The following is a 13,228-nucleotide window of genomic DNA, read 5'->3' as shown; positions in this document are numbered from 1 at the left end:
GCTTCAAGTTTCACACAAAAATATTGGAAAACCCAAGTATCAGCTGGCCATGGTGCATGCTATGGGTGGGTGGGTGTGTGTGTGTGTGTGTGTGTGTGTGTGTACAGCTCAGGCAGTAAAACACTTGCCAAATAAGCATTAAGGACCTGCGTTTGATGTCTAGCAGCCATATAACAAGCCAAGCTGCATGGGAGAGGCAGATACAGGAAAATCCCTAGGTCTCACTGCCACCTGCTGGGCATAGTGGCAGAGGTTGGAGCCAGTCTGGTCTACACAGTGAGTTCCAAGACAGCCAGGGATATGTGGACAGGCCTTGTTGCAAAACCAAACCAAACCAAAGACATTGTATGGCCAGAGAGATGGTGGCTTTGTGGGTAAAAGCACCTGACATCACACAGGTGATGACTTGAGTTCATCTCCAGAACCTATATGGCATTTTCTCAATAGACTCCTGCGAGTTGTCCTCTGGACTGCCAACTGTGTGTCTCACGGCACATGTAGAAACCCACCCACCCACCCATCCACCCACCCACCTACCCACCCACACACAAAACAAGGTAGGTGGTTCCTGAGGAACAATGCTCAAGGTTGACCTCTGGCTTACATGTACACACATAGGCACCTGCATATATGACTGGATATGTATACACATAAACATGCACACACACACCAAAGGCTGGGATATAGCAAGTGTTAGAGCTCTTGCCTAGCATACTCAAGGATCTGGGTTCTTTTCCCAGAACTGCAAAAACAAACAAGGCCCAGCTGCCTTTAAAGGTAAGTTTACTAAGTTTTAAGGTAAGAAGACAGTCTTACCCATCTAACCCTAGCTGGCTTGGAACTTGCTATGTAGACCAGGCTGACCTTGAAGTTGCAGAGATCCGCCTGCCTCTGCCTTGGAAGTGCTAAGATTAAAGACGTGCACTACCACACACAACAGTAATTAGTAAGTTTCTCCCCAAACAGCAAAGGTTGACTAATTTATACCATGAGGATACCTTGATTCCAATGTCAGATAAACACAACACATATACAAATAACCAACTAATACAATAGCTACCTAAACTTAGCAGTTTTCAAATAACAATGCTGGTAAGAAAGTGGACAACAGGGAGCCTTCACAGACTGTGACTGGGAATGTAAACTAGTACAGTTAACTATGGAATTCTGTATGGAGGCTGCTCAGAAACTAAAAATAGATCTTTCCTATGACCCAGTTTTCCCACTGCTGTGTATTTACCTGAAGAACTGCAAGCCAACAAGCCAGAGACATTTATACACCAATATTTATTGCAGACTACTCACAACAGCTAAGTTATGGAACCAACCTAGGTGTCCAACAACAAAGGAAAGGGTGAGGAAATGGTGCTATATACACATAACATTTTTTCCAGACACAAAGAATGAAGTTAGGACTTTTTCAAGAGATGAGTGCAACTGGCATAGACACATTAAAGTGATTTAAGCCAATCTCAGAATGACAGACATACTACAGATACATAAAATTATGTATACATTTAACCCGAAAGTAGAAGCAAACCTGTCTAAGGGAATAAAACAGACTAACATGAAAGAAGTGCCTGTGTTAAAAAGCCCTTATGTGACAATATCATCAACAATGAATACACACAATTTTCTAAAGAATAAAAAACCTAGTCCAGCCTTTTAATGAAAAAAATTTATTATTACTATATGTGTGCATAATGTATATGTATGGGCACATGGGCCAGAGCATGCATATACAAGTCAGATTTACTTTGGTAAATCTGTTCTCTCTTTCAAGCTTTATATAGGTTACAGGGAATTAAACTCAGGTCTCCAGGTCTATGCAACAAGTGCTCCACTTGCTGAACCATCTTGTTGGCACCCAAATCTAGCAGCTTTAAAAACACACAAACAGGGCTGGAGAGATGGCTCAGCAGTTAAGAGCACAGACTGCTCTTCAGAGGACCAGGGTTCAATTCCCAATAACCACATGATGTCTCACAACCATCTGTAATGAGATCTGGTGCCCTCTTCTGGCAGCTCACAACTGTCTATAACTCCAGTTCCAGGGTACCTGATATCTTCGAATCGACACACATAAATTTAAACACACACCCACACCCACACCCACCCACCACCCACCAGTTAGGTATGGCAGCACAGGCCTTTAATCCTAGCCCTTGGGTGGATCTCTGTGAGTTCTAGGACAAACAGTTACAAGAGAGTGAGAGAGAGAGAGAGAGAGAGAGAGAGAGAGAGAGAGAGAGAGAGAGAGAGAGAGAGAGACAGACAGACAGAGACAGAGAGACAGAGATGGCTGAGGTACTTTTGAACTCACAGCAGCTTTGATCACCTTAGCAAGATCTCCTTATGAGTGGGGCCCATCACACTCTGTCACAGAAGTATGAGTACCACACTCAGAAGTGTGAGTACTTATGGGTCCACATACCCCCATGAAGGTTTATAGGCAGTTAATAGTTGATGGAGTGACATTTTTTCCCCAGGGGTATAGTCACTGGTAAGGCACCATTGCTCCTGTAAACAACCCTGATGAAAAGCACTCCAGGGATTCAGTCTCACAAGCTGTCTTCTGGCCTACACACACACACACACACACACACACACACACACACACACACACACACCTCCCCAAAATAAATATTTTAAAAATATGTGTGAAAATAGGTGCTGGAGACATGGCTCAGTGGTTAAGAACACTGACTGCTCTTCCAGAGGTCCTGAGTTCAATTCCCAGCAACCACATGATGGCTCACAACCATCTGTAATGAGATCTGGTGCCCTCTTCTGGTCTGCAGGCATACATGCAGACAGAACACCGTATACATAATAAATCTTTTAAAAAAATATGTGAAAATAGACAGGATAGTTGGGAAAAGGAGGGGGACAAGAGAGGAATGAATATGACATATATTATGTACATATATAAAAGTACAATGAAATCCATTGTTTTCCATTGTTACATAAAATATATGCTAACAAACATTAAAAACATGAAAATAAAAAGACTGAATAACTATTTCAGATTAAAGAAGACATATTAGGTCTGGAGAGATGGCTCAGAGGTTAAGAGCACTGGCTGCTGTTCCAGAGGACCTGAGTTCAATTCCCAGTAACCACAACCATTAGATCTGCTGCCCTCTTCAGGCCTGCATGATTCTGCTTAGTTGGTTTTCTTGAGACAGGTCTCACTACATAGTCCAAACTAGTCCCAAATTCAGGATCCTTCTGCCCCAGTTTACAGAGTGAGATAACAATTTCCAGACTTAAAAGTACATTTAAAAATTTCCAACGTGTGTGTGTGTGTGTGTGTGTGTGTGTGTGTGTGTGTGTGTGTGTGTGTGCGCGCGCGCGCGCGCGCGCATGCACAGGCCAGACAAGGGCTACAATAGTGAGATCCTGTCTCAAAAATACCAAATGAGGTCTGGAGAGATGGCTCAGAGGTTAAGAGCACTGACTGTTCTTCCAGAGGTCCTGAGTTCATTTCCCACCCAGCAACCACATGGTTCCTCACAACCATCTATAATGAGATCTGGTGCCCTCTTCTGGCCTGCAGGCATACATGCAGACAGAACACTATGCATAATAAATAAATCTTTAAAAAAAATGAAGCTGGGTGGTAGTAGCACAGGCCTTTAATCTCAGCACTCAGGGGGTGGAGGCAAGAAGGATCTCTGTGAGGTCAAGGCCAACATGGTCTACAGAGCTAGTTCAAAGGCAGTCAGGGATACACAGAGAAACTCTGTCTCACAACAAAACAAAACAAAAACTACCCAAATGAAAAAAAGAGAGACATTTTGGAAGATGTTCCTTTAAGACTAGGGATAGTGATCTACTGCATCTGACACCTACTACTTTCATCTCTCTTCCCTCTTCTTCCCCTCTTCCATCCCTCAACCTTCTGTTGGCAATGGAACCCAAGGCTTTGTACATACTAAGCATACATTCTACCTGAGTTAGAGTGGCAGTCAGCCCTCAATATTCTGTTGTTTTATAGGAGTCGTCTCTCCAGCAGGCTTGGAGCTTACTACGTAGTAACTTGAACTCTTAATCATTCTGTTTCCATCTCCTGAGGACTAGTATAGGTCATGTGCTACCATACCCAAATTGACCCTGAATAAACAAACAAACAAGTAAATACACAGTTTTTTAAATACTTTTTAAAAAGATTTATTTATCATGTATACAGTGCATTCCAGAAGAGGGCACCAGATCACATTATAGATGGTTGTGAGCCACCATGTGGTTGCTGGGAATTGAACTCAGGACCTCTGGAAGAGCAGTCAGTGCTCTTAACTCCTGAGCCATCTCTCCAACCCCCAGTTTTTAAATTTTCAGTACAGGGTTTCTTTGTGTAGCCCTGGCTGTTTTGGCACTCGCTCTGTAGAGCAGGCTGGCCTTGAACTCACAGAGATCTGCCTGCCTCTACCTCCCAAGTGCTGGGATCAAAGGCATGAGCCATTACTGCTGGGCTGAACATTCTTAGATATAAAAATTGCACATGTGAGGTAGGTGTGATGATGCACACCTTTAATCCCAGAACTCAGAGGAGGCAGAGGCAGATGGATCTCTGAGTTTGAGGCCAGTATGGTCAACAAAATGAGTTTCACGACAGCCAAGGCTATTACACAGAGAAACCTTGTCTTAGAAAAAAGAATCCCAAGATGGGCGTTGGTGGTGCACGCCTTTAATCCCAGCACTCGGGAGGCAGAGACAGGCGGATCTCTGTGAGTTCGAGGCCAGCCTGGTCTCCAGAGCGAGTGCCAGGATAGGCTCCAAAGCTATACAGACAAATCCTGTCTCGGGGAAGAGAAAAAAAAAAACAACAAAAAAGAAAGACGGGTGTTGGTGGCACATGCCTTTAATCCCAGCACTCGGGACACAGAGGCAGGTGGATCTCTGTGAGTTTGAGACCAGCCTGATGTACAAGAGCTAGTTCCAGGACAGCCTCCAAAGCCACAGAGAAATCCTGTCTTGAAATCCGCCCCCCAAAAAGAAAAAAGAATCCTTCCATGGCTGGAAAGATGGCTCTGTCAGTAGAGCTGTTGTTTCTACAGCACAAGGAAATGAGTTCAGATCCCCAGAACTCAGATAAAAAGCCAAGTGTAGTGGCATGTGCTTATAATCCAGTGATGTCAAGCTGGGAGGAGACAGGGGGAACCCTGGAGCTCAAAGGTTAGCTAGCCTAGCCTACTCGGTGAAGTTCCAGGTCAATGAGAAACCCTACCTCAAACAAAATGTGCAAAGTAATCAAAATGTGGTACTCAAGGCTGTCCTCTGACCTACACAGGTGTGCACATACATGTTTGTGTACAGCCCTACACATATATACACAAACGATGACATGGGCACATACACTCACAGACACACACATACATATACATGTACATATAAATAAAATAAATTGGGGTTGGAGAGAGAGCTCATAGGTAAAGAACACTTACAAGACGTGGATACTGAGAACTGAACTCTTGTCCTCTGAAAGAATGGCAAGTGTTCTTAAAAGCTAAGCCACCTCTCCAGTTTTCTAGGGATTGCACTTTAACAGAGTAAGACTACTTAAGCAAACAGGTATATTTTTATGGCATTTAAAGGCATCTTCCAGCACACACCTTTAATCCCAAGTCTTGGGAGGCAGAGGAAGGAGGATCTCTTTGAGTTCGGGGCCAGCCTGGTCTATAGAGCTAGTTCCAGAACAGCTAGGGCTGATATACAGAAAAACCCTGTCTTAAAGAGCAACAACAAAAAAGTATGCTTCTTTGGGGCTGGAATGATGGCTCAGTAGTTAAGAGCACTGGCTGCTCTTCCAGAGTACAAGGGTTCAATTCCCAGCATCCACATGGCAGATCACAACTGTCTGTAACTCCAGTTCCATAAGATCCAATACCCTCACACATCCATACAAGCAAGATACCAATGCATATAAAATAATTTTTTAAAACAATTTATTTAACTTTTATTTTATGTGCATTGGCATCAGATCTCCTAGAACTGGAGTTATACACAGTTGTGAGCTGCCATGTGGGTGCTGGGAATTGAACCTGGGTCCATCTGGAAGAGCCCTAGCAGTCCTGGAACTTGTTCTGTAGACCAGGATGAGCTTGATCTCACAGAGATCTGCCTGCCTCTACCTCCCAAGAGTGCTGGGATTAAAGGTGTGGGACACCACTGCCCAGCTGAAAAACAGTGCTTTTACTTGGCAACAAAGTACAAGAGAAGTATAGCTACCTGGAGTTTCAGTCACACAGTACTTGTAGTGATCATGGTCTATAATCAAATTAATCTTCCCCTAAGGGAGAACTGTATTGAACTTAATACTTCACACATGCTGAGTAAGAGTTCTACCACTGAGTATATTTCTAGTCACCAAATGCCTTTCAAAAGACAGTTTTAAAAGGAGGTCAATGCAAGGCATGGTGGCACATGTTAGTCCCAACAGCTGGGAGGCTTGGGGGGCAGTGGTGGTATTTGCAATGAGTTCCAGGCAGATATAAACTACATAGTGAAACCCTATCTCAAAGATAAATAAATATAGGTTGGAGAGATGACTTAGCAGTTAAGCGCACTTGATTGCTCTTCCAGAGAACTCAGGTTAGATCCCCAGCACCTACACAGTGACTCACTCACAACTGTCTGTAACTCCAGTTCCAGGGGATCCAAGGTCCTCTTCTGGCAGCATCAGGAACACATGTGGTGCAAAGACACATTCAACAAACATTCACACACATAAAATAAGGTAACTAAATAAAATGCCATTTATACACTGGGTCTGGTAGTGTAGGCCTGTAAACCTAGATACTCAGAGACCGAGGGAGGACAGTTGTAAGGTCATGCCTGAAAATTTGGTCTGGGCTACAGATTGAGTACAAGTCCAAACTGGGCTATTTAGAGTCTATCTCAGAATAAAATGTAAAGGGCCGAGGATATAAAATAGCTCAACGGTTCAGCACTTGCTGAGTTGTGCAATCTAGGTTCAATCCCCAGTACCCCACCCCACAAAAAGACATTTCAAAAACTGCTTTCTCTTCAATGTTTCATAAATTTATTGACTACTTTTTCAAGACAAGATTTCATGTGGCGCAAGCTGGCTTTGAACCCCTGATCCTCCTGCCTCCACCTCCCAAGTGCTAGGATTACAGGTACATACCACTATGTCCAGCAAATTTATTAAGGATAGGTTTTCTTAATGTTGAAGTTCAGTTTGCCTTCCTGGGCTTTTAAAATATGGTGGATAGGTCACTTGCTTTAGAGTCACCCCGGGGCAGTAATCTACCAAGGTGTCAAAGGATCTTGTACTTACATCCAGAACTTTTAAATTTTACCAAGTGTCCTAAATGACTGTTTGGTACAAGAGTTGAAAAGCAAAACAAAACTATATAAGCACAATGAGATGTCACATTTCCAGATACTCAGGAAAAATGAAGTGGGAATATCGCTTACACCCAGGATTTTGAGATCAGCTTAGACAACAGAGCAAGACCCATCTCATGTCAAAAACAAAATACCCTGTATGAAGTGGATGCACTGTCACCCCAGCTCTCTTAAGATGCTGAAACAACAGGACCACTAGTTGGTCAGTATGGACTATACAGGGAAACTGTTTTCAGAGAAAACAAAACCTACCCTCACAGGTCTGGAAGATGGCTCTATCAGTAAATTGCTTGTGGTTTAAGCATGAGGGCCTAAGTGCAAATCCCCAGTCACCCATATAAAAACACCAGGTGTGTGTGACACATGCCTGTAATCCCAGAGCTGAGGAGGTAGAGAAAGGAGGCTCCCTCAGGCTTGCTGGCCAGCCAGGAGAGCTAAATCTATGAGCTCTGCGTTCAAGACATAAGGGGGAGAGCAAATGAGGTAGATACTGGCATCACTCTCTGGCCTCCACACCCATATTAACAAGAAACCCACCCTCACATCCAGCCATGGTACTCATCAGGCTGTTTGGCAATCACCTATAAACTATGTAGTCTTCCTTATAAGACCATACATAGCAAGGCAGTCTCTCACAAGGGGAGACCTACAACCATTATGTCTCATCCATCTCTGCATTCTCAGAGCATAGATACACATATGCTGAAAAGAAACCACTCCTTTGCTGTGTTCTTTTTTTTGCCTAGAAATAAGTACCCCTCAGCATCTTCCTAGATCAGTGCTCACATGGGGATATGCCTATAGTGCTTGGGATGGAAGGGACTGAATAACTCACCGTCTTTCATACTCCATGTCCTGATAGGATCTTCGGGAGCTGCTGGAGCCCCTCCTCAGTCGCTGGCTCGGTTTCACTTCCCAGCCACCCCCGCTGCTGCCACCATGATCTGCCAGTCTGGGTGATGCCTCCTGCAGAGACTCTGCAGAGAATGGAAGGAAGAAAGGGGTCAAGGCAGCTGGTGCAGAGGGGGCTTCCCTGAGAGACTGTCATTGTCAAGAATCTCAGCTGTCCTGTAGGCCAGAGACATTGTTCTTTACTTCCTTGTGCTTGTGTGAATCAGTGCAGGAAGACAGCCCCGTTTGGCTCTCTCCTTCCTTTCCCCACAAGCATGAAGCAAGATTCCATTGCCCTAAAAAACAGTAAAGTCCCTATCAAAGAGAATCTTACAGACATTTGTTGGGACCACCAGCTATGTGATCAAGGCTTTGCATTCTTAGACCAAGTGCTGAATGTTCTGCCTAGATTAGGCATATGTCACAGAAATTAGACCACAATAATTGGATGGGGATATAGTTGTGGGGTAGAAGAACACTTGACTAGCATGTTCAAGACCCTTGGGTCTCATGGTTAGCACCACAAAAACAACTAGCAAAACACCAAGACAAAAGAGCAACAAGGTATTATTTCATCTTCTCAACAAGAGGGAAGCTCTTCCCAACAAGAGCTATAACCTGACAAGGCAGTCAAAACCTTGAAAGGCTGTGGGAAGGAGGGATGGAGGGAGAGGGTGTGTGTGAAGGGGCTAACTTGGCAACAAGACAGCTGCCACCTCCCTGGGCTCCTGGCCAACACAGCTCTGGTCCTCACACAGCAAGTGGCTCCGCCTTAACGTGCAGCCAGGTCCCCAGGTGGATCTCTCCCCAGGGATCATAGGCTAAGCTTTACAGAGGCAAAAGGAGCCTCTTTCTTTGGTGGTTCCAAAACATCTTGTTCTACTGAGTTGAAGGGAGCAGTCACTTCATCCAACTTTTGGGGCTGCCATGATAACTACAAGTCCTGAGAGTGAAGCGACCTAACCAGGGATCAGAATTATCCCTGAAACTTCTGCTGCCACCCACTGTACAGGAAGCAAATAAAGCAAGGCAGTTACAGTATCTGCCCAACACTAGGTTGCCATCACACCTTTCCTCCAAGAACACATGCACCCATTTTCTCTTTCACCTCAGACCACCGGGAACCAGTTAACTGCTCCCAGAAGGGGAAAAGAATCAACCGGGAACCCTAGTGGCTGAGAACCTGATGCAAACACACAGCACAGATAAGAATCAAAGTTACAGGAGAGCCCCTAAATAACCATGGGCCAAGATCACAGAAGGAAAACCACAAGACACATAATCAAACATTCCCCTTTTACACTTACACATCAGTGTCAGAAACAACTCCCAAAAGAAGAAAAGTAGCATATATAGTCTCTGTCCACCCCACCCTCCCCAGCATTCACTAAATAGGTTGGGGTCGGCCAGTAACACGACAGTTCCTGACCAATAAGGACCGGAGGTCAGATACACCCCCCCCAAGGATAAAAACTATGTTCACTTTCCCTCTCTGCGCTCGCCACCCCCATCCCTGCTACATAAATGAATAGAGATCGCAGCCAGATAATTTCCCCGTTGATAACACAGGGCACCCAGCACGCCCCTGAAATAAGAATTTCCACGCAAAGTCGCAGTCACACACGTTCCAAATGATAAAAGTTCAGTGGAGCAAACACAGTAAGTCACAGTACCCCACTCCCATCTGTCCCTCCCTTCCCCCACCCTCGTGCACCCATCCCGTGTCCCAATCGCGCACGCGCTTTTGCTTTCATAAGAAAAAGCCGGGGGGGGGGACACCCCCTCTCAGGTGCATCCCTTGGCTCGGTGTGTGCAGTCCATCCGCGCGCCTCTTCTATGCACACCGCACCCCCGCGCACGCCCCGCTCCATTACCTTGGACCCCACCACCCGCAACGGAGCTCACCTTCTCGGCCCGGACTGTCAAGGGAGGGCTCCCAGGCATCACCTCCGCCAGCCGCCACTTCCTCCAGAACTGCTAGTTCAACTGGAGCCGACGAGTGCAACAACCAAGTCCAAGGCTGGGGGCAAAAGAGAGGAAAGGGGGAGGGGAAACGCGCCGGACGCGCTACCCTCCCAAAGAAACTCAGTGCCGCCTCCTCCCAGCCGGCAGCAGTCACCAACACAAAATGGCGACGAGGAGCAAGCAGCCGGCGCTCCGACCACCATCCTCCTACTAAGGGAGCGCGCTCTGGCCGGCCTTGACGATTGGCTGCCATCCGCCATGGGCTGGCCCTGGCCTTCTCTGATTGGCAATCTTTTGCCACCGCCCCATTCCCCGTGAGAACGCCCCGGGAGTCCAGAGAAAGAGTAGCTATTGGCTACCTCTGTGAGACCCGCTTTTTTACAGCTTGCTTTCCTTTGAAGTTGAAGTTGAAAGACAAGCAGAAGCTCCACCTATTTCCCCACAAGGCCATCTGGATGTCACCGCTTTCTTTTTTTATGAAGAAAATAAACAGATCTCTCAAGACCAAATTTCTCCCAGCCTGACAAAAGGGATAAAGTTAATTTGGTAGTGATGCGGCATGGGAAGTAAAACACAATCCACACCTCGAAAACAAACTTATACCCAGGATCTATTTAACGAGGTGAGGGCGGAGCGAAAAAAATCGCGCTGGGATCAACCGCAGCTGCGCACATACGGTTTCCGTGTCTCCCCCCACCCTCCGCCGTGCGCCGCTCCCCCATCTCCGACCCAGCAGCACAAGCTGTCATGGCGGCCCGGCTGTTAAGTTTGTGTGCTCGCCGCCTTTCGGTAACAGCTGCGGTTCGAGGGCTCCCAGCTGCTGGCGTTCGCTGGGAATCCTCCAGGGCTGTAATCTCCCCGTCTACTGTGGAGAGAAAGCGGCAACGACAGCCGACCATGCACTGGCAGGAGGACCCAGAATCCGAGGACGAAAACGTCTACGCGAAGGTGAGAGGGAGGGGGAAAACGGGATGCCGCAGGGGCCAATCTGAGACTAGCAGACCCATGTCCAAGAGGACATTCTCTGACTGGAGGCTTGTGCCGTGTACAAGATCTTCAAAGATTCTCAATATTGGCTTGTTTTCCACGTTTTTCGTTTTGATATCTTTGGTCTAGGACTCGAAGCGGGATTTGCTTTATTTGTAGACAGAAATCACACTTGAAGTGGACAGCACCCAAAGCGCGCTAGAAATAGTATAATCAAGATAATGCTAAATTCTGAGATGGAACGTGCTCCGTGCTAGTCTGTGCTACACATTTTGTATCTATTAACTCATCTAAGTTCTAAAACAGGATGATTTTGAGTTAAACTCTACTACTGTTACCATTATGTGGATGAGGATACTGGAACAAATAGTTGCTTGCCCAAGATCACATAACTTGAGTAGGTAGAGGAGCTGATACTTGAATTTAGGACTAACTGAATTTCTGTGCTTTATGAATAACAGAGACTCTGTAGTCAGACACCCTGGGTTGGAAATTATTCACTTGTGTGACCTTGGGCAAGTAGTTTATAGTCTTTTGGTGCCTCAGTTTCTTTGTAAAGTGAGAAAAGTAATAGGACAGCTAAAAAGTAGACCTGCTTCATATGATTAAATGAGTCAGAATGGTCAGTTCCTGCCACTTCAGAACTATTCAATTAGAAGATGTTTATTATTGCCATTTCCACCTTACTGGGATATGTGAGGTTTGTATACTTGAAAAAGCCTAGCATATAAGTACTTCATCAACACTAACCTCTGGTTGAGGGGCTTAAATATATATATATATATATATATATATATATATATATATATATAGTGCTATAGGATAAGTGGACCCATAGGAAATTACCAATATTTAGCCATTTTTAATGCTTTATGAATAACACTTCCCAAGGGTGCATCTTAACAGACAGGGTGATTAGGTAATGATTCCCAAAGAAGTAGGTGAGGCCAATTTGGAAATAAAGTTAAAACCTTGGATAACGGCTCTGATTAGATTTGGGGAAGAGCTTTCTAAGCAGTGGGGGCAGCAAATATCAAAGCCCTTTAGTGAGAAAGAACTTCACATACCCTAAGAATAGGAAAAGGATTTTAGTGAGGAATAAGAAATTGGTTTGAGGGCAGATTAGAGACCAGTATGCAGATATATGCTGGCTCTGCATAAAGATATACGCAGGGCCAGCATCTATGAAGCAGCAGGAAGCCCTTATTGACTTCTCCTTCTCCTCAGAACCCAGACTTCCATGGTTATGACCAGGACCCTGTGGTGGACGTCTGGAATATGCGAGTTGTCTTCTTCTTTGGTTTTTCCATCGTCCTGGTCTTGGGTACCACCTTTATGGCTTATCTGCCTGACTACAGGTATGTGGGTTTTCTAAGAGAGTAGAGTGAGTGGGCAGAGGCAGAAGCAAGGGTAAAGGTTGAAAAGTCTCTGACCAGAATCCTTGCTCTGAACTGGTGGAGAATGGGGTCCTGAGGTGGGGAACTGGTGTCTGGTGAGGCTCTCTTACATCCGACCACACCTGTTGCTGCTTCTAGGATGCAAGAGTGGGCCCGCCGGGAAGCTGAGAGACTTGTGAAATATCGAGAAGCCAATGGCCTCCCCATCATGGAATCCAACTGTTTTGATCCCAGCAAGATCCAGTTACCAGAAGATGAGTGATGAATTACTGAGAAGGGCTTAAGAAGCACTACTTTGTCCACCCCCTGCCTTTTATTCTTCTGGTTCCTCCAAGCACCTTATTAAAGGGATTGAAAGAAGGACTGGTTACTGTTGCTTTTGTTGTGGAAGAGGATATATGAGAGAGTGTGACAAGCCTTACAAGGGCCATTGCTGGTTTTCTTGGTTGTCTAGAGCTGTGCAACACTAAGGTTTTGGTGACTTAGTACTCTATCCCATGGCCCTGTGGGTTGCACACTAAGGGTATTTGGCTCCTCTTGGATCTCAGGTAGTTGCTGTTAGGTAGTAGCTAGAGCTAGAGGCATCTGAAGCACATCTGGTTTTTACAGCCAAG

General features: G+C 45.5%; 2 protein-coding genes across 8 annotated transcripts in view; one reads left to right on the top strand and one right to left on the bottom strand.

Annotated features, from left to right (window-relative positions):
- The window catches only part of Rbm10 (RNA binding motif protein 10), a 35,348-nt gene extending 24,891 nt beyond the window's left edge, over positions 1-10,457 (bottom strand). For 4 of the 7 annotated variants that reach the window (XM_027432266.2, XM_027432267.2, XM_027432269.2 and 1 more), the window contains exons 1-2: positions 10,171-10,456; positions 8,210-8,351 (exon numbers count right to left, since the gene is read on the bottom strand). In XM_027432266.2, coding sequence (XP_027288067.2) covers positions 8,210-8,226 — 17 coding nt within the window. In that variant the 5' untranslated portion in view covers positions 8,227-8,351; positions 10,171-10,456. Of the gene's footprint in view, positions 1-8,209; positions 8,352-10,139 lie in introns of those variants that run through there. The other 3 variants (XM_027432268.2, XM_027432272.1, XM_027432271.2) reach the window with 3 other exon arrangements.
- A 480-nt stretch (positions 10,458-10,937) lies between these two features.
- On the top strand, positions 10,938-12,924 carry Ndufb11 (NADH:ubiquinone oxidoreductase subunit B11). Its single transcript, NM_001246789.1, is given in 3 exon segments — positions 10,938-11,178; positions 12,445-12,575; positions 12,753-12,924. Coding segments are annotated over 3 exon segments (456 nt in total). The 5' UTR covers positions 10,938-10,977; the 3' UTR covers positions 12,877-12,924.
- The last annotated feature ends 304 nt before the right edge of the window (positions 12,925-13,228 follow it).

This window comes from Cricetulus griseus, chromosome X (assembly GCF_003668045.3).
Source record: "Cricetulus griseus strain 17A/GY chromosome X, alternate assembly CriGri-PICRH-1.0, whole genome shotgun sequence".
In the NCBI taxonomy this organism is placed as follows: Eukaryota; Metazoa; Chordata; class Mammalia; order Rodentia; family Cricetidae; genus Cricetulus; species Cricetulus griseus.
This window is presented reverse-complemented; position numbering and strand designations above follow the sequence as displayed.